The sequence below is a fragment of the Pongo abelii genome, chromosome 2, assembly GCF_028885655.2.
Source record: "Pongo abelii isolate AG06213 chromosome 2, NHGRI_mPonAbe1-v2.0_pri, whole genome shotgun sequence".
NCBI lineage: Eukaryota > Metazoa > Chordata > Mammalia > Primates > Hominidae > Pongo > Pongo abelii.
This window is the reverse complement of record NC_085928.1, coordinates 168,244,359-168,269,474: the sequence shown is the minus strand read 5'-3', so window position 1 is coordinate 168,269,474 and position 25,116 is coordinate 168,244,359. Positions and strand designations below refer to the sequence as shown.

The 25,116-nt window shown below is 39.0% G+C and overlaps 1 protein-coding gene and 1 long non-coding RNA gene across 13 annotated transcripts in view; one reads left to right on the top strand and one right to left on the bottom strand.

Moving 5' to 3' along the window:
* The first annotated feature begins 4,670 nt into the window (after positions 1 to 4,670).
* The window catches only part of LOC134761046 (uncharacterized), a 60,738-nt gene continuing 40,292 nt past the window's right edge, over positions 4,671 to 25,116 (top strand). The window contains exons 1-2 of the long non-coding RNA XR_010139280.1: positions 4,671 to 4,833; positions 12,169 to 12,348. This is a non-coding gene — a long non-coding RNA (uncharacterized LOC134761046). The remainder of the gene's footprint in view (positions 4,834 to 12,168; positions 12,349 to 25,116) is intronic.
* Positions 20,408 to 25,116, bottom strand: part of RSRC1 (arginine and serine rich coiled-coil 1) — a 424,026-nt gene continuing 419,317 nt past the window's right edge. For all 12 annotated transcript variants that reach the window (XM_054552914.2, XM_063722299.1, XM_063722300.1 and 9 more), the window contains 2 exons: positions 22,667 to 22,819; positions 20,408 to 21,961 (listed from right to left, as the gene is read on the bottom strand). In XM_054552914.2, coding sequence (XP_054408889.2) covers positions 21,869 to 21,961; positions 22,667 to 22,819 — 246 coding nt within the window. In that variant the 3' untranslated portion in view covers positions 20,408 to 21,868. The remainder of the gene's footprint in view (positions 21,962 to 22,666; positions 22,820 to 25,116) is intronic.

Sequence of the window (25,116 nt, the reverse complement as noted above, 5' to 3'; positions counted from 1 at the left end):
ACTGGGAGTCACTCCCATTTCCTCTTCCAGGGAGACAATGCCAAGGTGTAGTTGGTTGCTAGCCATGCTGCATTCCTGAAGTCATCTTTATTGCCCTCACTGGGTAGGGCCAAGGGCACTAAACATCTCACTATGTGTGGCACAGTCTGGCACAATAAATTGTCCTTCCCTAAATACCAATAGTAGTCCTCTCTTTTTAAGAAATACACTCTCTAGAGCAAATATTTCCTCCAGTGAAGTAAAACTTTAAAGAAGAATTGAGTTAACAAAGGAAAAAAGTGGCAGACTTTTAAAGTTGTATTTACTTTTACAGCTTTTATCTGTAGATGTGTATGCCTATGACTAGTGGTTTATTTTGCACAAATTATAATTGAGGCATATTTTATTTTGAAAACTATTGAGTAAATACCTCTTTTGGGGGTGTTGGTAACAAGAGATTGACTTTAGTGAAAAGATGCTAGAGGCAAGAAGCTGGGGCTCTTGGCCCTGGAGTTGGGTCCTAGAATTCAGGTGGTAGTGAGGGAGTATGTAAGAATTCAGGTGGTAGTGAGGGAGTATGTAAGAATTCAGGTGGTAGTGAGGGTGTATGTAAGCAGAGGAATGTTCTGTTTCAGTGATGGATGGGCAGAGTGGGTGAGGATGACAGAAAAATCTGGAGAGGATGTCAAGATCTGCTATTGGGTCAGGGCTGAGCCAAAGGTTATACTGTTTAATAAGCATAAGCAAAAGTTTTGGCCTTTCCCTCATTTCTTTGATGTACATCTTTGAGGCTTGGATACTTAGGGATGTATTTCATAATCTTTTAAAAATAATCCTTTCCTTTCTACCATAAAGACACATACACATATTATGTTCATTGCAACACTATTTACAGTAGCAAAAACATGGAATCAACCTAAATACCCATAAACGATGGACTAGATAAAGAAAATTTGGTACATATACACAATGGAATACTACACAGCCACAAAAAAGAATGAGATGACGTCCTTTGCAGCAACATGAATCCAGCTGGAGGTCATTATCCTAAGGTCATTAATGCAGGAACAGAAAATCAAATACTGTATGTTCTCACTTATAAGTGGGGGCTAAACATGATGTACATGTGGACACAAAGAAGAGAACAATAGACACTGGGGCCCACTTGAGGTGGGAAGGTGGAAGGAGGGTGAGGATTGAAAAACTACCTACTGGATACTATGCTTATTACCTGGGAGATAAAATAATTTGTACAACAAACCCCTGTGACACACAATTTATCCATGTAACAAACATGTACCCCACGAACATAAAATAAAAGTTGAAAAGAATAAATGAAATAAAATAATGATTTAGATAAGTGCTAATTTCTATTCAGTGAAAGTTCCTGTTTAAAAAGTATCTACTGGGCTGAGCCCGGTGGCTGATGCCTATAGTCCCAGCACTTTGGGAGGCCGAGTTGGGCGGATCACAAGGTCAGGAGTTTGAGACCAGCCTGGCTAACAATAGGGTGAAACCCCGTCTCTACTGAAAATACAAAAATTAGCCGAGTGTGGTGGCGGGTGCCTGTAGTCCCAGCTACTTGGGAGGCTGAGGGAGAAGAATCACTTGAACCCGGGAGGCGGAGGTTGCAGTGAGCCGAGATCATGCCACTGCACTCCAGCCTGGGTGACAGAGCAAGACTCCATCTCAAAAAAAAAAAAAAAAAAAAAAAGAGAAACGAAGTATCTACCAAGAGTTTTGTAAACTTTTATCCCAACTAATTCTCTCAATAATGCTATGAGGGAGGCATTATTTACATTTTGTGTGTGCGGACAGAGGTTCAGGTAGAGGAAATGATTTTTAGCTTGCAAGATTCAACTATAAGTGGTTTTCTAGCTGGTGAGTGGTTTAATGTGAATTCTGATCCAGACCTGACCATTTTGAAGGCCGTTCCCTTCTCACTGCACCCATAGCCAACTCTCATGATAACGAAAAAGGACTTGATGGTGTAGAATTACATAAATGTAAAGCTGCTGGGAGTATCCAGACTTAGGTTGTTTGGTTTAAGTACATAAAGAAGTTTTTCAATTTTCCTGAAAAACAAAACAAACAACACTGAAACTATCATTCAATGAATAAAACAAAGGCTATTACTTTAAAGACAAATAATTTGAATGGCAACGTCAAATACAAATATACCAATTTTTTTTGGTGACAAAACTCCAACTTTCCACACAGCCTATAATGGATTCATGTGAAGTTGATGAATGAAAGTCCACATCCAAAGCTTGCTTAGTCTTTACAATTTACGTTTTAAATTGAGGTATAACTTAAACATGGTAAAGTCTACTAAACTTCAATGTATAGCTCAATAGCTTTTTACATATGTGTAAACCTATGTAAACAACACCCAGTTGAAGATATAAAGCATTTCCAATACTCAAGAAAATTCCCTTGTGTTCCTTTCCCATCCATGTCCCTCTAGGGTAACCACTATTCTGAGATTTGTTTCTTTCACTTAACATTATGTCTGCAAAATTCATCCTTGTCGTTGGTGTCATTGCACGTAGCAACAGTTTATTCTTTTTCTTTGTTGTATTCTAGCATATGAATTTGCCACAAGTAATTTACCCATCTACTGTTGATGGATTTTTTGACTGTTCTTTTTTTTGGCTTAAAAAAATAAGGCTACTATGATCATGCTTGTGTTTTTCCTGATTAAGTTTTAAAAATCAACTTATATTCAGCTATTCTTGAATCTTTATTGTCATTGAGATTCTGAAACCTTTTTTCTACAGACAATAATTTTATAAGAAAGATTTTTCTGTTAACACCTTGATAATTGCTACTGTCTTAGGAACACTTCTTTTAAAAAATAAAAAATCTTAGAATTATAGACCCTAAAACAAGTTGAATAGTAGAAAGCACTCTTCAGAAAATACTGTTGAGGTCATCTGTTCTCAGGAACACTTTAATGTGGCTGTCTAGAGTGTTATTTTTAAATCCTTGATAAGATTTGAAGAGAGTTCACACTGTAGTTTGGAGGCGCCACTGCCAAGGCAATCAACTGAAGTCTGTCCAGAGGACAAGTAAATTATTTTGGAAAACATTAAGGACCTGGAATGCCTTCGTCTCTTTGTCATATGCTTAGATGTCTTTACTATTTGAAATGGTAGGAATAATCACAGAAGAATTGTTTTTAATTTCAAGAAGATAGAAAGGACACAATAGTCATTATAAGGCCATGTACATTTTAATGCCATTTGTGATATATATTCTGGGGTAACAAGGTAAAGGGGAGCTAGGGAATTGAGAATGAGTGGCTCCAACCTATACCTGATTTCCTCCCAATTCATATCTCCCAAAGACCTAGAAATTCCCTTGGGAAACAGCCTCCAGGAAGGCTCACACTGCTGAATGGCACTGGCCGACTGTTGGGAGAAAAGACAGCCAAGGCCAGAGGTTGTCAGGCAAGGAGGGGGTGGGGGCGGGGCGGGGTGGAGAATGTTGGGGTCCGCTGTAGGTCGTTAATAATAAAAGCTAAAACCTATGTACTAGGCACATTAATTCACATGTTTTTTTTTTTTTTTTCTTCAACTCCTACTTTAAGTTCCAGGGTACATGTGCAGGATGTGCAGGTTTGTTAAATAGGTAAACGTGTGCCATGGTGGTCTGCTGCACAAATCAACCCACCACCTAGGTATTAAGCCCAGCATCCATTAGCTATTCTTCCTGATGCTCTCCCTCCCCTCGCCCCAGTGTGTGTTGTTGCCCCCAACGTGTCCGTGTGTTTTGATCGTTCAGCTCCCACTTATAAGTGAGAACATGTGTTGTCTGTTTTTCTGTTCCTGCAATTCGCAACAGTTTTATTACTATTTTACATAAGCGAACACAGGTTTTAGAGAATTAACTAATTTGCAAAAGGCTGTATTGCCAGAAAGTGGAAGAACTGGGACTGGAACTCAGGCTGTCTGACTGTAGAATCTGGGCTCTTAATCACTGAGTATAACCTCAGCTGGCCCCACTCACTGCCTAACACACAGGAGACTAGCTGTCTTCTTTACCTCCAGTTGAGGGTAGGGCTTTACCTAGAGTTGGAGTCAAAAACACAAACACCAATAGGGATCAGACAAGTAAAAATGTGAGGCAAGTGAACCAGGTAAGATGATAAGGAGAATAAGAATTAATAATAATAATAATGCCAGGCACAGTGGCTCACACCTATAATCCCAGCACTTTGAGAGGCCGAGGCGGGCAGATCACCTGAGGTTGGGAGTTTGAGACCAGCGTGACCAAAATGGAGAAACCCCGTCTCTACTGAAGATTAAAACAAAACAAAACAAAACAAAAAACTAGCTGGACATGGTGGTGCATGCCTGTAATCCCAGCTACTTGGGAGACTGAGGCAGGAGAATCGCTTGAACCCGGGAGGTGGAAGTTGCGGTGAGCCGAGATCACACCATTGCACTCCAGCCTGGGCAACAAGAGCGAAACTCCATCTCAAACAAACAAACAAACAAACAAAAAAGAGTTAATAATAATAATAATAAAAACTAACATTTGTTGAGTTTCTACTGTGTGCCAAACACTGCTCTAAGTGCTTTACAAATTTTAACTCCCTTAATCCCCCAAGTGATCTAATGAGATAAACACTATAAGTATGCCCATTGTGTATAAGAGGATGATACAGGTCAGAGAAGAAAAACTGCTTGCTCAAGGTCACACAGCCAGAGGACCCCAGCTCTTATCACTGTGCTGTATATTCACAGGAACCTGGCATGGTGGGCACAGTCGGGCACTGCAGGCGGCTTGCCTCCAGCAGAAGGAATACTCAGCTCTAGACGATTGCCCTGAAGAAGTTCATGCTCACTGGTAATATGGAACTGTATAAGAAATCTAATTTTTTAAAGTTAACAATTAATTAAAAACAAAATAGCAGGCCAAACAAATCTTTGGTGAACCTGGCCCATAGGCTGCAAGCCTATGATCTAGTTAGAGTGAGTTTTCATGGCATGAAAGAGACACATGATCCTGGTAACATTCACATACTGCCTTTTGAGTGTAACTCAAAACTGTGTTGATGGCAGGTCTTGTGTTGTGAGAGCTGAGAAGCAAAGAGCCCTGACTCCTAGCAGTAGGCCTTTGTGAGTGGACACCAGTTACCAACCATATCAGTGAAGGGTCATATTTTACAATTCCAGGGCCATGAGACAGTTGTTTTATTTCTGCAGGATATTTAGATTACAGATTAATTTTTTCATTTGGACCACAAAAGGCTAGCACAACTTTATCAGGTTCTGGGTATTATATTACCCTTTTAATTCTCTTTAGTCAGTCTTAAAATAGATTGATATCATTTTGGTCTCTGCTTTAAAGTGCCTGCCTTTCAATTTCTTATTTATGAAGACAGTCCTCCCTGTATAGCTTTGCAAAATTAGACTCTAATAATGTATATAATAAAATATCAAAAGCCCATATTTCCATATAAAAACAATCTATTAAACTAAAGGTGACTGCTTCCAAATCTTTTTCTCATAATATTAGTCATTTGTCTACTTGTCACTTGTTTTGTCACCTATTGTAGAGTCATAGGTGTTAAACAAAAAACTTACTAGGTAATATTTTTAGAGGAGTCTTTCTTTTACCTTATTTTCTCCCCTTGAAACCTTTATATTTATATTGAATATGTACTCTAGGTTCTCAGGAAAAAAAATGTTTAAGCATTTTATTAGTTTCTTAGGGCTGCCTTAAGAGTACCACAACCTGGTGGCTTAAAACAACACAAATTTATTCTTTCACAGTTCTGAAGGTTAAAAGTCTGAAATCAAGCTGTTGCAGAGCTATGCTTCCTCTGGAAGCTCTAGGGAGGAATCCTTCCTTGCCTCTTCCTAGCTTCTCATGGTTGCTGATACTTGGCTTGCCTTGTATCACTCCAATCTCTTCCTCCGTCATTACATGGCCTTCTCCCCTGTGTGTCTTTGAGTCCAGTTCTCCTTCTCCTTATAAAGACACCAGTCACTGGATTTAGGACCCACTCTGATACACTATGACCTCATCTTAAGTTGGTTATATCTGCAAAGACATTATTCCCAAATAAGGTCACATTCGCATTTTTCATGTGGATGTGCATTTTAAGGGAGGGTACTATTTAACCCAGTATGAGTATCTATTAGTAACTTGTACAAAAATAATCAGAATAGTCACAGAACAAAATTATCAGTGTTAATTGTTATATAAGACTTGAAATACGACCCAACAATCAGCTGGCAAACTTGAAAGCATATGACTTTACAAAATTTTACAGTATGCATTGTGGAGATTAACCTCATTCCTTCTAACTTCTTACCTATTTGTATTAGTCTGTTTTCACACTGCTATAAAGATCCTACCTGAGACTGGGTAATTTATAAAGGAAAGAGGTTTAATTGACTCACAGTTCTGCATGACTGGGGAGATCTCAGGAAACTTACAATCATGGTGGAAGGCAAAGGGGAAGCGAGGCATGTATTACATGGTGGCAGGCAAGAGAGACAGAGAGGAGGGGAAAGCGCCAGAGACTTATCAAACAACCAGATCTTGAGAGAACTCACTCACTATCACAAGAACAGCATGGGGGAAGCCACCCTCATGATCCAATCATCAGTTCCACAGATCTTTAGGGCAGGGGCAAAATGCCACTACTTCCTTTGCTAAAGCATAGCAAGAATGACTTTTACTCCAGTTCCCGATAAGTTCCTCATGTTCATCTGAGACCACCTCAGCCTAGACTTCATTGTCCATATCACTATCAGCATTTTGGTCAAAGCCATTCAACAAGTCTCTAGGAAGCTCCAAACTTTCCCTCATCTTCCTGTCTTCTGAGCCCTCCAAACTGCTCCAACCTCTGCCAGTTACCAGTTCCAAAGTTGTTTCCACATTCTTGGATATCTCATAAGAATGCCCCACTACCTCGGTACCAATGTTCTGTATTAGTCTGTTTTCACACTGCCATAAAGATACTACCTGAGGTCTCAGGAAACTTACAATCATGGTGGAAGGCCAAGGGGAAGCAGGGTATGTCTTACATGGTGGTGGGTGAGAGAGAGAGAGAAGGCGGAAGCACCAGACACTTATCAAACAACCAGATCTTGTGAGAACTCACTCATGAGAATGGCATGGGGGAATCTCCCCCCACGATCCAATCACCTTCCATCAGGTCCCTCCCTCAACATGTGGGGATTACAACTCGGATTACAATTGGAGGTGAGATTTGGGTGGGGACACAGCCAAACCCTATCACTATTCTACTTCCATTCTTTCTTTTGTCCCATTTTCTCCATTGGCTTGCTGAAATTTCTGTTTTATCTGCTCATATTCTATGAATTTTGATAAAACACCTGGAGCTTTTCTGAAACAAAGATTAGTAGGAATAAATAAATAAAATAATAAAATAACCACTGTTAATTTTATGGTAATGTTGAGATATTGGCCTCCTTTTGAGAGCAAATTTACTATGAGATGCTTGCTAACATGATAAAGTGCCAGTGTAGATCTCAAAGTGAAGGCTGTAATTGCCCAGACCTTTTCACATTAGGTATCTGCATGAGTTATAACTCTTCTGTGAAGATGAAAAGGCTTCTGCAAATTGCCCCAGTGCTGTAAGGACTGTCAGACAGGAGGGCATCTCAAATGAGATTAATGATGTTTGCCTTAATATAAGAAAATTTAGCAGAACCAAGATTACAGATTCTGCAGAAACCTGCCAGCAGTAATTTATTTTGAATAAATATTATTTTTAATTAAAGTCCTAAGGTAGGTTATTCCCAAAATAATGAGATCTACAGTGATTTCCTTTGGGAATTAACGTTCTTTCTTAATTTTCAGTCATTCTGATGATCACAGCTCATTCAGTCTTACTCATGGCAGTCAGCTTGGTAGGACATGCCAATTTCCAGCTAAAGGCATGAATAACCCTGTATTTGTTTTTCATGGCACTCTCATTTTCTAATTGTATTTGTCATTGAACCCAAACACTCTTATAGGTATGTCCATCCGTAGCAATATATAGTGATTATGATTCATAAAATAAGGAAATCACTCACAAAATAAAGCTTCATAAAATAAAGGGAACATAAAATCAGAAAATTATAGTATTGTTATTTTTAACTATTTAAAAAATTGGTTCTGCTTCTTTGCTAGGCATTGTGCTAAGTGTTTTATGCACATCAACTCTAATCCACATGAGAACTCTGCATGACAGAAATTGCTATTCCTGTTTACTAGATCATGACATGGAGGTTCAGGAGGTAGCTTGCCAAAATTTAGCTCTATACCTCATGTTCATAGCATCATGCTATGTAGCCTCTCTACTAATGGTAGTGATCACCCAGCTTTAAGAAGCTTTAAGAAGCTGGGTGATCACTACCATTAGTAGAGAGGCTACATAGCATGTACATAGCATTTATATGAACATCAGTATTTATCAGTATGTGGTTCAACCAGATTTTCAGGGACTCAACAGAGTTGGTGTTTTGCTTACTGTTGTGTGTAACAAACTATCCCCACAACTTTGTGGTATAAAACAGCCATTTTATTATGCTCACAGATTCTGTGGGTTAGAAATCTAGCCAGGGAAATGAAGATGGCTTATCTCTAGAGCCTCAGCTGGGAAGACTCTATGGCTAGAGGGGTTTTCACTCACATGTCTGGTGGTTGATTCTGGTTATTGGTTAGAAACTCAGTTGGGACTGTTAGCTAGAACACTAAAATCCACACTGTCTATAGTGCATGGGTTTTCTCAGAATGTGGCAGCCTCAGAGTAGTTGGTGATCTTATATGAAAGTTCAGGGCTCCAGGAGTGAGCATCTATATTAGTCCATTTTCACACTGCTGGTAATCACATACCCAAGACTGGGTAATTTATAATAAAAGAGATTTAATTGACTCACAGTTCTCTCCATGGCTGGGGAGGGCTCACAATCATGACAGAAGGCAAGAAGGAACAAGTCACAACTTATGTGGTAGCAGGGAAGACAGAGAACGTGTGCAGGGAAACTCCCCTTTTTAAAACCATCAGATCTTGTGAGACTTATTCACTATCACAAGAACAGCACAGGAAAGACCCGCCCTCATGATTCAATTACCTCCCACTGGGTCCCTTCCATGACATGTGGGAATTGTGGGAGCTACAATTGAAGATGAGATTTGGGTGGGGACACAGCCAAACCATATCATTGTGCTCTGACCCTCCCAAATCTCATGTCCTTACATTTCAAACTCAATCATGCCTTCCCAACAGTCTCCCAAAGTCTTAACTCATTTCAGCATTAACTCAAAAAAAAGTCCACAGTCCAAAGTCTCATCTGAGACAAGGGAAATCCCTTCCACCTATGAGCCTGTAAAGTCAAAAACAAGTTAGTTACTTCCTAGATACAATGGGGGTACAGGCATTTGGTAAACACAGCCATTCCAAATGGGAGAAACTGGCCAAAACAAAGGGGCTAAAGGTCCCATGCAAGTCCAAAATCTAGCAGGGCAGTCCAACCTTAAAGCTCCAAAATAATCTCCTTTGACTCCATGTCTTGCATTCAGGTTACACTGATGCAAGAGGTGGGTTTCCATGGCCTGGGGCAGCTTTGCCCCTGTGGCTTTGCAGGATACAGCCCCCTCCTGGCTGCTTTCATGGGCTGAGTGTCTGCTTTTCCAGGTGCACAGTGCAAGCTGTCATTGGATCTACCATTCTGGGGAATGGAGGATGGTGGCCCTCTTCTCAAAGCTCCACTAGGCAGTGCCCCAATGGGGACTCTGTGTGGGGGCTCACACCCCACATTTCCCTTCTGCATTGCCCTAGCAGTGGTTCTCCATGAGGGCCCCACTCCTGCAGCAAAGTTTTGCCTGGGCATCCAGGCATTTCTGTACATTTTCTGAAATCTAGGTGGAGGTTCCTAAACCTTAATTCTTGACTTCTGTGCACCCACAGGTCCAACACCACAAGGAAGCTGCCAAGGCTTGGGGCTTGCACCCACTGAAGCCACAGGTCGAACTGTACCTTGGCCCATTTTAGCTACAACTGGAGTGGCTTGATGCAGGGTATCAAGTCCCTAGGCTGCACAGAGCAGGGGGGCCCTGGGCCCCACCCATGAAAGCATTTTTTTCCTCCTAGGCCTCTGGGCCTGTAATGGGAGGGGCTGCTGCAAAAGTCTCTGATATGCCCTGGAGACATCTCCCCCATTGTCTTGGTGATTAACATTTGGCTCCTTGTTACTTATGCAGATTTCTGCAGCTGGCTTGAATTTCCCCTCAGAAAATGGGTTTTTCTTTTCTATCACATTATCAGGCTGCACATTTTCTGAATTTTTTTGCTGTTCCCCTTTTAAAACTGAATGTTTTTAACAGCACCCAAATCACATCTTGAATACTTTGCTAATTAGAAATTTCTTCTGCCAGATGCCCTAAATCATCTCCCTCAAGTTCAAAGTTCCACAAATCTCTAGGGCAGGGGCAAAATGCTGCCAGTCTCTTTGCTAAAACGTAACAAGAGTCACCTTTACTTCAGTTCCTAACAAGTTCCTCATCTCCATCTGAGACCACCTCAGCCTGGATTTCATTGTCCATATCATTATCAGCATTTTGGTCAAAAGCATTCAACAAGTCTCAGTAAGTTCCAAACTTTCCCATATCTTCCTGTCCTCTGAGCCCTCCAAACTGTTCCAACCTCTGCCTGTTACCCAGTTCCAAAGTCACTTCCACATTTTTGGGTATCTTTACAGCACTGCCCCACTCTACTGGTACCAATTTACTATATGCGTCTGTTTTCATACAGCCAAACCACATCAGCATCCCAAGAAAATTAGGCACAAACCTTTACTGAACTAGCTTTGGAAATTATGCTGTGTCACTTCGGATGTATTCTGTTGGCTATGACCAAGTTACTAAGATTGACACAGAGTCATGTAAGGGACATAGATCTTCACCTCTCAACGGGAGAAGTATCAAAAAGTTTGCAGACATGTTTTATAACACCATTACAGAGAGTATCAACTCTATTATATATTTTCACTTCTTGGTGCAGGGTTCTTATCTAGTTCCCTTTTTTTGGATCCACTTTCTGTCCAGCTGCTTCCTGATGACCTATTTGATTCCCAGGAAAATAAGAAGCAAGGAGAAGCTCCAGGCAAATGCACCTCTATTACCAGCTGGAGCTTCTGCCACTAATTTCTAGCTGGTCTTCTGCCTTGATAAGTTGGCCAGAGAAGAATAGAGGCATCGGCAGACCCTTTTCAACCTTTTCTCTGGAGGACAGAGGGAGCCAGACTATGCCTTTTGTTTCCCATAGATCATTTCTCTTGGCTCTTCAGGACCAAGTGCAGGCTGAAAAAATTCATATTTATTGCTTCACTCATAGGAGTTCATGCACCTGGTATCCAATCCTTTGTAAATTAAAAGATTTGTTGATAGGAAGCGTCTGCTGGTGGAGACTGAAATCACGGATTAAAGAATTGTTGGTAAATATAGAATTAGAGGAGAATTAGCCATTTCCATGTGCTTAGAATATAAGATGAATGAAAGGCTTTTTTTTTTTTCTTTAAAGGAGGAAATGTTTAGTTGAGTAAAGACATAGAAACTAATTAAATTGGCAAGGAGGTGATTAGGCACCAGAATTAAATTGATGATTTGGTGTCTCCTTTCCCTTGAGCCCACTCCTTAAGAGATCATACCATTATGACATAAAGTCAAGCTGAAACATTCATGCCAGATCTCTCTAAAAGGGATACATTCAGTTTCAGAGAGGTACTCTTAACTGACCAGCATTGGCTTGGAATAGAGAGCTGAGGAGCAATGATAATTAGGAATTCTCAGGAACTGTATGTACTCGTTCACTTCATGTTTGAAATGTTTCTACATAAAGCTATTCTTGCTATTACAATATAACTTTGTGAAAAGAGTGCTTGTCTACTAGCCTTAGGAGAGGTAGGAAAGGAATTATGCCATCTAGCAGTATTCCATGAGTTAATGGAAATTTGAATTGGTAGATGTGCTATGTGGCCAGGTTCTTTACCAGGATTTAAATATTTTCTAAAGCTTCATAATTATCAAGGTATTTTCTGCTATGGATGAACTGAAATACTACCTTTCCAAATATCTCCTGCAACAGGAGAGCAGTCAGTTGACTCAGTTGTAGCCGATGAGGTATAAATTTTAATATATATATATCTCTTTTAATTTCAGAATCTCCTTAAAGGGAGGCAGTGCATTCTTCATGGCTAGAGCTTCAGCAGCTATCTAGAACCATATGGTGGAAGCCACTTACTGAGAACTGTGAAACAAGAGCCTGGGTCCCTGACATATGAAGCCACCATACCTACCTTAAAGTGTCTTTCACTTGAGGGAAAAATACGTCTTTCTTAGGTAAGCCACTGTTCATTGTTTCTGCTGTGTTATCAAAACTAATTGATATACTTAATTAATCCTAAATGATACAATGCCTTTGAAGATAATCTTATCAGCTTTGGCCCCACCAGGAAAAGATGACATACTCAAAACCATAATGAAGTCATTATATACAGAGATGTGGGCAGGGTTAAAGGAACCAATTTGGGAGTAGTAGCTGCAAGAAACTATTTCAGCACCTAGGTCTGAAGAGGTATAAGGAGGGAGCTGTTGATTTAACATGGTGAGAGCTGTATCCTTGAGAGAGAGGCTAGCCTACAGAGGTCAGAAGAGCAGCCACACCGGCCCAGCACGGTGGCTCATGCCTATAATCCCAGCACTTTGGGAGGCTGAGGCAGGCAGATCATTTGAGGTCAGAAGATTGAGACCAGCCTGGCCAATATGGTGAAACCCCATCTCTACTAAAAATACAAATATTAGCTGGGCATGGTGGTGCACACCTGTAGTCCCAGCTACTCCAGGAGACTGAAGCAGGAGAATCACTTGAACCCAGGAGGCAGAGGTCACAGTGAGCTGAGATTGTGCCACTGCACTCCAGCCTGGGGAACAGAATGAGACTCCATCTCAAAGAAAAAAAAAAAAAAGGCAGCCACACTGAAACATGGCCTCCAGGGGTAGAGATACCCAATTCTTTCTCCTTCCTTTTAATTTCCTGACGGTCCCTCCCATTGGCCAAATGCAACCAGAAGCCAGAGGGCAAGGGAAACTGCGTGATGCAGTCTGTGAAAGTCAGCCTCTTGGAGCACTGCAGGGAAAGAGGAGTCCAGAATGATTGTGAAGGGATGATGGAGAGTACTAGCATACATGCAATTTATCCTAATTACAAATTGACTTTTTAGTTCTTTTTTTTTTAAATTTTTATTTGGAGACAGAGTTTCACTCTTGTTGCCCAGGCTGGAGTGCAATGGCATGATCTTGGCTCACTGCAATCTCCACCTCCTGGGTTGAAACGATCCTCCTGCCTCAGCCTCCCAAGTAGCTGGGATTAGAGGCTAATTTTTGTATTTTTAGTAGAGACAGGTTTTCACCATGTTGACCAGGCTGGTCTTGAGCTCCTGACCTCAGGTGATCTGCCTGCCTTGGCCTTCCAAAGCGCTAGGATTACAGGCGTGAGCCACCACACCCAGCCGACATTTTAGTTTTTAAGTGTCTTGAAGAAGAGACTGATATAATCTTAATTTGCATGAAATCATATAATTTGAAAGTTTATTGCTGCTGTTCATTTATTGTTTACTAGTTTAGTTGTGAAAGGTACATACCCTATGGCTCAGCAATTCCACTTTTAGGAATCTATGCAGCCACTAAAAAGAATGAGGCATATAGCTATACTGCTTTGGAAAGTTATCCAGTGTATATAACCAGGGAAAAAAGTTAACTGCGGACCAATATGTTTCTCATGGTCCTCAGTATGTTGTTATGGTCTGAAAAACAAGCCCATGTGTAAATATCTCTATACAGATGTATTTGTTTAGGCAGAGGGCAAAGTTGAGAAGAACTGTTCAGAATGGTCACCTGGTCAGGAGAAAAAAAAGCAGCAGCAGAATAGGGGGGGCAGACTTTCTTTACATTCTACAGTTTGTTGCCTATGGATGACTTTCCTTTCCTTTTATGTTTTTTAGTATTTTCCAATAAAAAAACCCAATCACAAAAATATGGAAGATCTCACTTAAGAAAAAGCTTAATTCAGGATATAATTTTCATTTTGCGTATCCTTTTATCAGACTGTTTCCTCTATATAAGGTTAACAAATCTGCAGGTTTACTAAATTATATGTTGCCATTTGGTAGCTTGGATACTTACATTATATAATTTACAGAAAAAATATAAATATTGAGAAAATTTTTAAGTACTTAGCAGAAAGATAATTACTTTAGTAAAATGTTGGTCAATCATATTTAATTTACAAATTCCATATTAAAACTGGAATCCAATATTTAAATCCCAATTGAAGACATTTAAACATTAGATTTAAAAAAAATTCCCAAAGTAAAAATACATTTCAAATCTATGTTACCTTTGTTAGTAAAAGGACAGAAATTTTTGCCACAGATCGTGGTAATTCCAAAATAGTTTTTTCAAAAAGTAAGAGAAGCAGCATATATTTTTATAATCCTTACTTTCAAAGATTTCCAAGTTCTGTGTAAATATCTTTCCAAGGAAGTAAGAAATTAATTGAACAATTCTCTGGATAATTATATTGCAGTTATTATAGTAAGGTAAAAATACTTAAAAATTGGAACTTCAAGTTAAAGACCTCCAAAAGAAACAGAGTCTCTGGCATTCTCTAGGCTGTGGTGAACCATAACCTGTTATCAATCACTTGTCAACTTCTCATATTGTTAATTATAAATAAGATACATTAAAATTCCAAGCACATTGCTGAAAATGGGTCAAATGACCTTTGAAACACAAGTATGATTATGGGATAACAAGTATTAATGTGAAAATAAAATTTTTTTTAAAGGTTCAAGTGTTTTTGATGGAGCAGCTATTAAGTAATACAGGGCTTGAGCTACTACTTATGCTCTATGATAGGCATATACAAATTTTTGTTTTTTGGCCAGGCGTGACTCACGCCTGTAATCCCAGCACTTTGGGAGGCTGAGGTGGGCAGATCACGAGGTCAGGAGATCGAGACCATCCTGGCGAACACGGTGAAACCCCGTCTCTATTAAAAATACAAAAAAAAAAAAGAATTAGCCGAGTGTGGTGGCAGGCGCCTGTATTCCCAGCTACTTGGGAGGCTGAGGCAGGAGAATGGTGTCAACCCAGGAGGTGGAGCTTGCAGTGAGCCGAGATCAGGCCACTGCACTCCAGCCTGGGCGACAGAGCGAGACTCCATCTCAAAAAAAAAAAAACAAAACAAAAATTTGTTTTTTAAAAAAACATTTCAAGTATGAAATGTATATATATCAGACATTATAATTTTGGATGATCTTCCGTTTTCACCTCATGTAATTAGATTGCAGATGATTCAAGTTTACAGCATTTTGAGAAAAAGCATTTTTTTCAAATTGCTAATAAATCAGTCATCTGCCTTATCGTCTCCAGATCAATTAGACTTACTATAGCAGAAAAAGCGAAGAGAAAAGCTATAATATGGCTACATAAACAATCTAGTTATAGAATGTTTAAAAAATCTACCCAATCTTTAATATAGTCATTCAATCCATTGTGCTATTTTAAAAAAGATTTTTCAATTACTTATGATTTTCAATTCAAGTTTATAACACAATTTTCATAGAACATTTACAGAATCACAGACTGCAGCTATGGATTTTACTCAAGACATGGGATTTTAGCAGTTCATTTTCATTTATTTATTGTTTAGAGAGAGGGTCTCGCTCTGTCACCCAGGCTGGAGGGCAGTGGCATAATCACAGCTCACTGCAGCCTTGAACTCCTAGGCTGAAACAATCCTCCTGCCTCAGCCTCCAAAGTAGGTGGTACTACAGCCATGCAACATTGCACCTTGTTAATTTTCTTTTTATTTTTTGGAGATGAGGTCTCTCTGAGAGGTGAAGCCAGCTGCACTTCTTGGGTCGAGTGGGGACTTGGAGAACTTTTCTGTGTCTAGCTAGAGGATTGTAAACGCACCAATCAGTGTTCTGTGTCTAGCTAAAAGATCATAAATGCACCAATCAGCACTCTGTAAAAATGCACCAATCAGTGCTCTGTGTCTAGCTAAAGGATTGTAAATGCACCAATCAGCACTCTGTAAAATGGATCAACCAGCGCTCTGTAAAATGGACCAATCAGCAGGATGTGGGTGGGGCCAAATAAGGGAATAAAAGCTGGCCACCCAAGCCAGCAGCGGCAACCCTCTTGGGTCCCCTTCCATGCTGTGGAAGCTTTGTTCTTTCGCTCTTCACAATAAATCTTGCTGCTGCTCATTCTTTGGGTCCACACTACCTTTAAGAGCTGTAACACTTGCTGTGAAGGTCTGTGGTTTCACTCCTGAAGTCAGCGAGACCATGAACCCACCAGAAGGAAGAAACTCCGGACACATCAGAACATCTGAAGGACAAACTCTGGACACACCATCTTTAAGAGCTGTAACACTCACCGTGAGGTTCTGCAGCGTCATTATTGAAGTCAGTGAGACCAAGAACCCACTGAAAGGAATAAATTCCGGACACATTGCTATGTTGCCCAGACTGGTCTGGAACTCCTGGCCTCAAGCAAACCTCCTGCCTCAGGCTTTCAAAGTGCTGGGATTACAGGTGTGAGTTACCATGCTAGGCCTAGTTCATATATATATATATTTTGAGACAGAGTCTTGCTCTGTTGCCCAGGCTGAAGTGGCATGATCTTGGCTCACTGCAACCTCCGCCTCTCGGGTTCAAGCAATTCTCCTGTCTCAGCCTCCCAAGTAGCTGGGATTACAGGTGCCTGCCACCACGCCCAGCTAATTTTTGTATTTTTAGTAGAGACGGGGTTTCACCGTATTGGTCAGGCTGGTCTCGAACTCCTGACCTCAGGTGATCTGCCTGCCTTGGCCTCCCAAAGTGTTGGGATTACAGGCATGAGCTACCGTGCCCGGCACCTAGCTAATATTTTAAAACATTATAAAGGGAGCCTGAACTATGCTACGTTTTTTACACTGTGAGATAACAAGCCTGAACAACAATACAAGATGCTAAGGAGAGAGGGTCAGTTCAGTTCATCACTCTTTCAGAACTGCACTGGGATCATTTTGCCATTCCTTCTCAAGACCTAAAAATAAAACGATTACATTGTTGATTTTAAAGTGTTATCTTACTCTATTCGTAGTCTTTATTTCTTGAAAGCTGACCTATAGCTTTGGAAGAAGAGATGATAGGTGCCAGTTGGTGGACCCAGAATGATTACATCAATACATTTTGAAATATTTATGCAAAGAAAGAGTCAGACTAGAAAATTCTGGGCAAGAATAGGACTAATAAGATCCCTGCTTAAATTCTAGCCCCACCGTTTAGTTCCTCATGCAACAGAGAAGGCACCACATACAGTGTACTTCCCTATGACATCCGAAAGCCTCTGTCAGCTCAGGGCCATTTGAAGATATAGATCAGAGAAACCAAAATAATTTAGTTATAACATTTATTTATTTTTGCACTGGCTCCAAATAGCTTGAGCAATGTAAATAAACAGACTGCTAGATTTCTTATTTAAGATGGACAAATTAATTCTTCATTAAAACATATTTATTGAGACCTTCTCTCTGTCAGGCATTAGGCCAGATTCTGGGGAAACAACGATAGCCAAAATAACTTGGAAATATATCATGACAGCATTTTCTTTTAGAAAAAACTCACCAAATAAGAGTTGAATATATTAATCAATGTCCATCCCTATGATAAAAGGTTAAGAATTTACAGCGTTCTTTCTTATATCCATTTGTATTCCTGCTGTGCTCTACTGACTCAAATGTTTTCTTATGAAGAGTACTTACTTTTCCATTATTCTATAAAGGAGTTGAAAGAGTAAGGCTTACAGGAGGACATTAAAAAATTGTCCAAATAATCCAAGCATTGTATCAGTTGAGTAATGGCCAAGAGTTTATTTAAAATCTCTTGTAATACAAGGAATTTTGGGGTAGGGAAAGGAGGAAAGGAAAGAGTAACATGGGTGCAAGCCTTTGATATAAACTCATATAGAGTTTAGTGGCTGAAAATGTCCTATGTCATTTCATTTCTAGTTTTTTTTTACTATCTTATTTGCTTAAAGATTTTCACTTGATGCACAAATCAAAGGAAAATCTGGGGAGGGACCAAACCACAGGCAAATGAATTGCGTCTTTTAGTTCCCAAATGATGCTTTCTGTAACAGTACAGAGTAGAAAAACAGAGAGTAATGGAACACACAGTGGTCCAAATGGTTGTGCAAACCCTTCCTGGCAGACGCAGTTCTTTTTTAGTGGCACTGAAAGTCTCTTTTCAGCTCCATTGCAGAATCTGTCATCTTGGCTGACAAATGGCAGTATGCAAGATTGTTGATGCTTGTGGCCAAATGAAGACTTATCTTATTCGGCTTATTCTCCACAAAATGAAAGAGAGTCAGAGGGGTACTAGAAACCTGAAATTTTGCCTGGATTTTTGATAAGATTGACTGAGCAGGGCCACTTGGGTATTTCATGAGAGGTATTCTGTCCTAGGTTAAAACCGCAGTAGTTCCCAGCCTTCTAGAATAGCTATCAGGAAGATATAAGTGGGTGACTGAGAGTTCCTGTGGCTCCAGCTTTCTTGTCCTTCAAGACTCAGTTTGATTGATTTCTTCCATGAAGACTTCCTTAATTTCCTAACTTACAGTAATTTCTCTCTTCTTTGCAACCAAGTCCTCTCCTCTGCCACTAAGTACTATATCTCTGTCATCATTTACATGTCTGGGCTTCATAACTAAGCCTCTTGAGGGCAGGATCTCTACTGGATTCAGGTATGCATTCCCCAAGCACATCTTACTGTGCCAAGCATGAACTAGGTACTCAAAATGATATTCATGAATAAATGGGTAAATCTGACTGTGAAGAAGAACTGAGATTTCTCAAATAAGTAGATGGTAGGTCACTAATTGCAGAGCAAGTAAGGTTTCTTACGACCTTGGCAGGGAAGAAGAGCAGGGAAGGCTGAGGAAATCGCCGGAATGGCAACTATTGACCATGGCAGCTCAAGCACACACATAAACACATTCAAGTTGGAGTGTAGCAACTATTTGTTCCACATTTCACTAAGATGTCCATCATGTCAAATGTTCCCTTGGCATAAATAGCAGAAGTTTCTACGAAGGGCTTTCTTTTATGTCATTTTACTGAAAAATCAAAGTAGGCAGGTCTGCAATTAGTATCCTCATTTCACATGTTAGGAGGTGAATGACTCAAAGTATTCTGTGCTTATATCTTTAGCTCTTTGACTCCTCATAACTAGAGAGTGCCAGGAAAAATGCTCTTATTTCATTTTCCTTGAGAATATACTTACTTGTCAGAAATGAAAACTCAACCTGTATTATCAGTATCCATCATTTTGTAAGAAATCAATGTTTCATAAAACACTTAAGGTCTCATGTATGTCCAAATTATTATCATTAATCAAGTGACATGAAAGGAATTATTCTGTTTTATAGACTCACTATATAAGGATATTAAAGGTGGCTAGCTTGAGTTAGGCAATATGTTTGATCATGTTCTATGAAGTCCTTTTCATTAAATTTGATTTGGCTTGTGTGGTAATATTGTGGTCTTTGATAGGAATGCAGGTAAACGAAGTTAATAATATATAAAAATGAATCCTGTTGAAAACTAGGGAGGAAGGAAGCAGTTACTGAATTCCTGTAGGGACCATAGTTTAGTTCATTAAAAAAATTTGATTTACGGCCGGGCACGGTGGCTCATGCCTGTAATCCCAGCACTTTGGGAGGCCGAGGCGGGTGGATCATGAGGTCAGGAGATTGAGACCATCCTGGCTAACACGGTGAAACCCCATCTCTACTAAAAATACAAAAAAAAAAAAAAAAAAAATAGCTGGGCATGGTGGCAGGTGCCTGTAGTCCCAGCTACTCAGGAGGCTGAGGCAGGAGAATGGCATGAACCTGGGAGGCGGAGCTTGCAGTGAGCCCAGATGGCGCCACTGCACTCCAGCCTGGGTGACAGAGTAAGACTCTGTCTCAAACCACACCCCCCCCCAAAAAAAACCCCAAAAAACAATTCTGTCACAGTTCAAGCTTCTGTATTTGGGGTACTTGCCACAGAGGAACACTGGTATTAAATATAACTGAAGTAGACCAGATTTTCACTGTTTTATAGATAAGGAAGATCAGGGATATTGAGAAAACTGCCTAGCCCAGGTCCCCTGGAGAATCATTAGTGGCCCAAATGACAACCCATATTCTTGCCCAGACCACTAACATATACTTTCCAATAGGGTGATAGTACTTCTATAGTTTATAAGTTATACAAAGTATGAAATAAAAATATTTCATAAACTGTAACCGCTTTTTTAAGTCACTAAAATTGTATACATCTATGTTAAAAACCACACAAATCTCGGTTCATTCGGGGCACTTTTATTTATAGCTAAGGAAAAAAGAAAACTAGCATCTATTTAGAATGGGAAAGCATGTTTGTATGAAAACAAATATTTCATCATCACTTATTTTCTATACTGTTTGCAACTGAGTGTTTCATATTTTTCATTTTCAACAGAGATTTGAATTTTAATAGTCCCAGAAATATAAAGAAGATGGCATTAAAATGTCCTATATGTTGGCAGTCCTACCCTGAAGACTTTTTTTGCTTATCTTTTGTTCTGAGCTACAGTCTTCACAGAGACTAAATTAGTGACTGGACAACAGAAGAAAATAGACCATCCTGGCTAACATGGTGAAACCCTGTCTCTACTAAAAATACAAAAAATTAGCCAGGCATGTTGGCGGGCGCCTGTAGTCCCAGCTACTCGGGAGGCTGAGGCAGGAGAATGGCGTGAACCTGGGAGGCGGAGCTTGCAGTGAGCTGAGATCGCGCCACTGCACTCCAGCCTGGGGGATAGAGCGAGATCCGTCTCAAAAAAAAAAAAAAGAAAAAAAAAAGAAAATAGAAACGGGAAATATTCATGTCAGCTGTTAAAAACCCCATTTGTAAAGCAAGGCCTAAAAGTCCTATCTCTGGCATGTTTAGTATGGAACATATAGTTGATTGTCCTTCAGCTACTAGAGAAAGGTATTCTACAATGGCAGATAGCCTTATCAAAACAATTAGCTGGCTTTCTCCACAGGGAATAGCAGTGGGTTAAGTAAGACTAAAGTGAGAGCTCTTATCGGTTTTCTCAGAAATGATTTCTCTATCATAGGTATTTGGCCAACTGGTTAGGTCTAGCATGAACATGTGATTTCTAAAACAATGAGCTGAGATCTGCTAACACGTTGTAAAGGAGCGTCTAGTAGAAGCTGATCTCTAAGCAAAATCGTCAATTTATTTAAGTTTCAAAATTTTTGTTCCATAAATATGTTCTTTAACATGCACATTCTGCTTACATTGTTTACGGTGCTTTTTATTGTGCCTAAAAATTTGCAATATGGTGAAATAAAATATTTAAAAATGGTTGAATACCATATGGAAGATGAAGTCTCATATTTATAGCATGTAATTCAATTCTCATGTATGCATAATTAATCAAAATTGTGTCTTTAAATGACATCTTGACATTTTTTGAATTGCACTAAGAAACACTAGTGTCTACCATTCATTTTAACAGACTTATTTATGTTTAGCTTTATTAACAGTATAACATTTTCATGCAATCTTAAATTTTATGTTTTAATTTTCACAATGTTTGATTTAATTCAAATTAACAAATATTCAAGCCTACATGAGAGACAAATGAAATGAGACTACCTTTATATATAATCAGCAAAATTCTTTTTAAGAGTAAAAAGTTAATATTGGGATTTAAAAACCTAAATTTCCAATGTTACTGCTGACAATCCAATCCAACTATATGTATATTACTTAGGCCACAGGACTGCCCATTAGTCTTTCTTGTCGGAGAGCAATTAATCTCTTGAACCATTTTTCCTCAGCATCAGCTTTCTCGATAAATAACTGAAATAAGAAAAGAAAAAGAAAAAATGTTACTGTCTCCCAATAACTTGAATTTGACCTAATATTACAGAACTCACCTTTGTAGAATATATCTCTCAACACAAGATGTGGATACTGTTTAACTCTTGATGACCTCTTAATTGATGACTATCTATTTGGAATTAGTAATGCTCAGAAATTCTTGGAGTAAAAGAACTACTAGTATCAACATCATTGCTTAACAATTTTGTACCTTATATTGGTGAAGTTTATTTCCTACAACTTTCCAAAACAGCAGAATTACAACATTTCATGGAAGACAGCAAAGTATGTTAGTGATGTGCTCACAGACAATGAACAAACTAGAGCTAAGTTAGAAATGGAACTTTTAGTGCTAGATTTCTAAACAAACACTTCTCATGGTGCTGATCAATTCAGCTAAAAAAAAAAAAAAAAAAAAAAAGGAAAAAAATGCTTCTCTTTGTCTGTTTTTCTTAACCATAGACAGAATACTTCTACAGGTTAGGCAACATGAGTTGGACCCTACTGTATTCAAATATAGATAACAGTTCTAAAGACCTGGGGGCCAGATGCCTATTTTTAGCAAGGGAATATGAACCTGTTTCCTCCAATGGTCTCCTTGGTGTTAGCACAAAAGGATAACAGTTTGAAATAATTTCAGTAAATTAGACTTCAACTGACATTCGTAAAGTTTAAGGATATTACATTTGGATGGGCCAGGGAATTGTCATCTTGGTACTTGATAGCAGTAGGGATGCTGCTAGGATCTATTTCTTTTTCAGTACTGGGTGGATCGGCAACTGCTGATGCTGGTCCTGATGTTGAAGTTGCCTGTTTCATTTCACTAGGTTCCACTGACTGAAAGAAACAACACATATTAATTTCAACACAATACACAATTAGAGTTTCACTTCAATAATATTTCTGATTTTGAATAACAACTGTTCAATTAGTCTCCTTTGAGATGATATCCATCTCCTAAAAGGCCCTACTTTTTTATTTGTTTAAGAAATACAGTTATTTTATTTTTATATTTGTTTTAGGAATAACTATATTTAGGAATATAGTTATAGATATATAGAAATAGAATATAGGAATAACTATATTGTATTTGTTTTAGGAATAACAAATACAAAAATGCTGAGAAAATGTTAATCATTTCTTATGATAAGCATATTTTTCTTAAGAAATCGGTACTTATGCGCCTATACTATTGAAATATACATATATTTCATATATCTAAATTCTATTAATCAAAACAAGCTTACAACAAATATCCAACATTTAGTTGGCCACTTTAGGTATGAAAAGTAAATTCAAAGGTTATCTTTAGAAAAATAGCCTTATTGAGTTATAGAATTCATATACCATACAATTTACCCTTTTAAAGTACATAATTCAATGGCTTTTAGCATATCCATGGAGTTGTGCAATTATTACCAGAATCAACTTTAGAACATTTTCATCATCCCCCACAAAACCTCATACCATTAGCAATCATTCCCCATTTCTTCCAACCTTTCCATCCTAGGTAACAATTAATCTTCTTTCTCTATGGATTTGCCTATTCTAGACATTTCAGATAAAAGGAATCATACAATATGTGGTCTTTCATGACTGGTTCTTTCATTTAGCATAATTTTTTTTTTTTTTGAGACAGAGTCTTGCTCTGTCACCCAGGTGGGAGTGCAGTGGCATGATCTTGGCTCACTGCAACCTCTACCTCCCAGTTCAAGTGATTCTCCTGCCTCAGCCTCCCGAGTATCTGGGATTACAGGCGCACACCACCATGCACACTTGGCTAATTTTTGTATTTTTAGTAGAGACGGGGTCTTGCCATATTGGCCAGGGTGATCTCGAACTCCTGTCCTCAAGTGATCTGCCCACCTTGGCCTCCCAAAGTGCTAGGATTACAGGCGTGAGCCACTGTGCCCAGCCACATAATGCTTTTAAGGTTCATCCATGTTGCAGCATGTATCAGTACTTCATTATTCTTTATTGCTAAATAATGTCCCATTGTATGGATCTACCACATTTTATTTATCCATTCATCAGTTGATGAACTCAAAGGTTGTCTTGGAGCTACTTAAAATATTAAAATATATATATAAAAGTTTGAAAAAAGGTACGATGTATCTTTGGCAAAAAATAAAACTCTAGGATTTCTTATACCATCATGCAAACCATAGACTACCAATTCATTCCACCTTTACTGAGTATTCACCAGGTGCCATACACTGTACGAAGTGCTGGGGATACAACTAATAAATCATTGTTTCTGCCTTGAAGGAGCCAGCAGAGTAGTGCTTACTTAGTTACATTTCAGTAGCTTCTTCCCTAAGAAAGAAGGCCAGGGAGTGACTGATTAGCAGTAAGGTTACAGGGATAATATGAAATGGATTAGATGAGAAGCTGAAATTAAAAAATAAAATTAAATAAAAACAAGATGAATAGGAGATTAATTCTGTTATGTAGCCTTTTTTATACCCATTTGTTCCACACCTATTGTTTTTCAATTTCCATTTATTTTAACTTATCTACTTCTGAACATTTCACTTCTCTGAACAAAGCCAAAAACAGATGTCACTAAGAAAAATATACAGAGGATAAAATATGCATGAATTAAACTGTTCTTAGGTTAATTTGTTTTAGAGTTGGAGATCCATTTATTTAACCAGTATTTATTGAGCACTACTAATTGCTAAGCACTGGGTACACAGGCAGAATCAAATAGATATGGTCCCTGTCCCAAGTGGCAATTATATGTTGCTAATGGAGTTGACAGATTATAAACAAATAAATTCCAAAATAATGCATAATCACAAATTGTAGTATGTGCTATAAAGGAATATACAAGGTGCTGACAAAGAATGATGGGGATCAGGAAGGGAAAAACATCTACTTTAGATTGGGTGGCTAGGGATGGCTTCTCTAGGAGGTGAAATTTACGCCCTGAAGACTTAGAAGGAGCCAGGCATGTGAAGAGGAAGAACAGTTCTCTGGCCAGAGGGAAAAGACAAAGATCCTGAGAGAGAAGAGCTTGGTGTCTTTGAAGATCAGAAAAAAGGCCAGAGGGGCTGGTGTATAGTGAGCAAAAGAGACAGTGAGACACTGCAGGCCAGAACTTGGGGTGTTTCTTCCTTAACACAGCCACA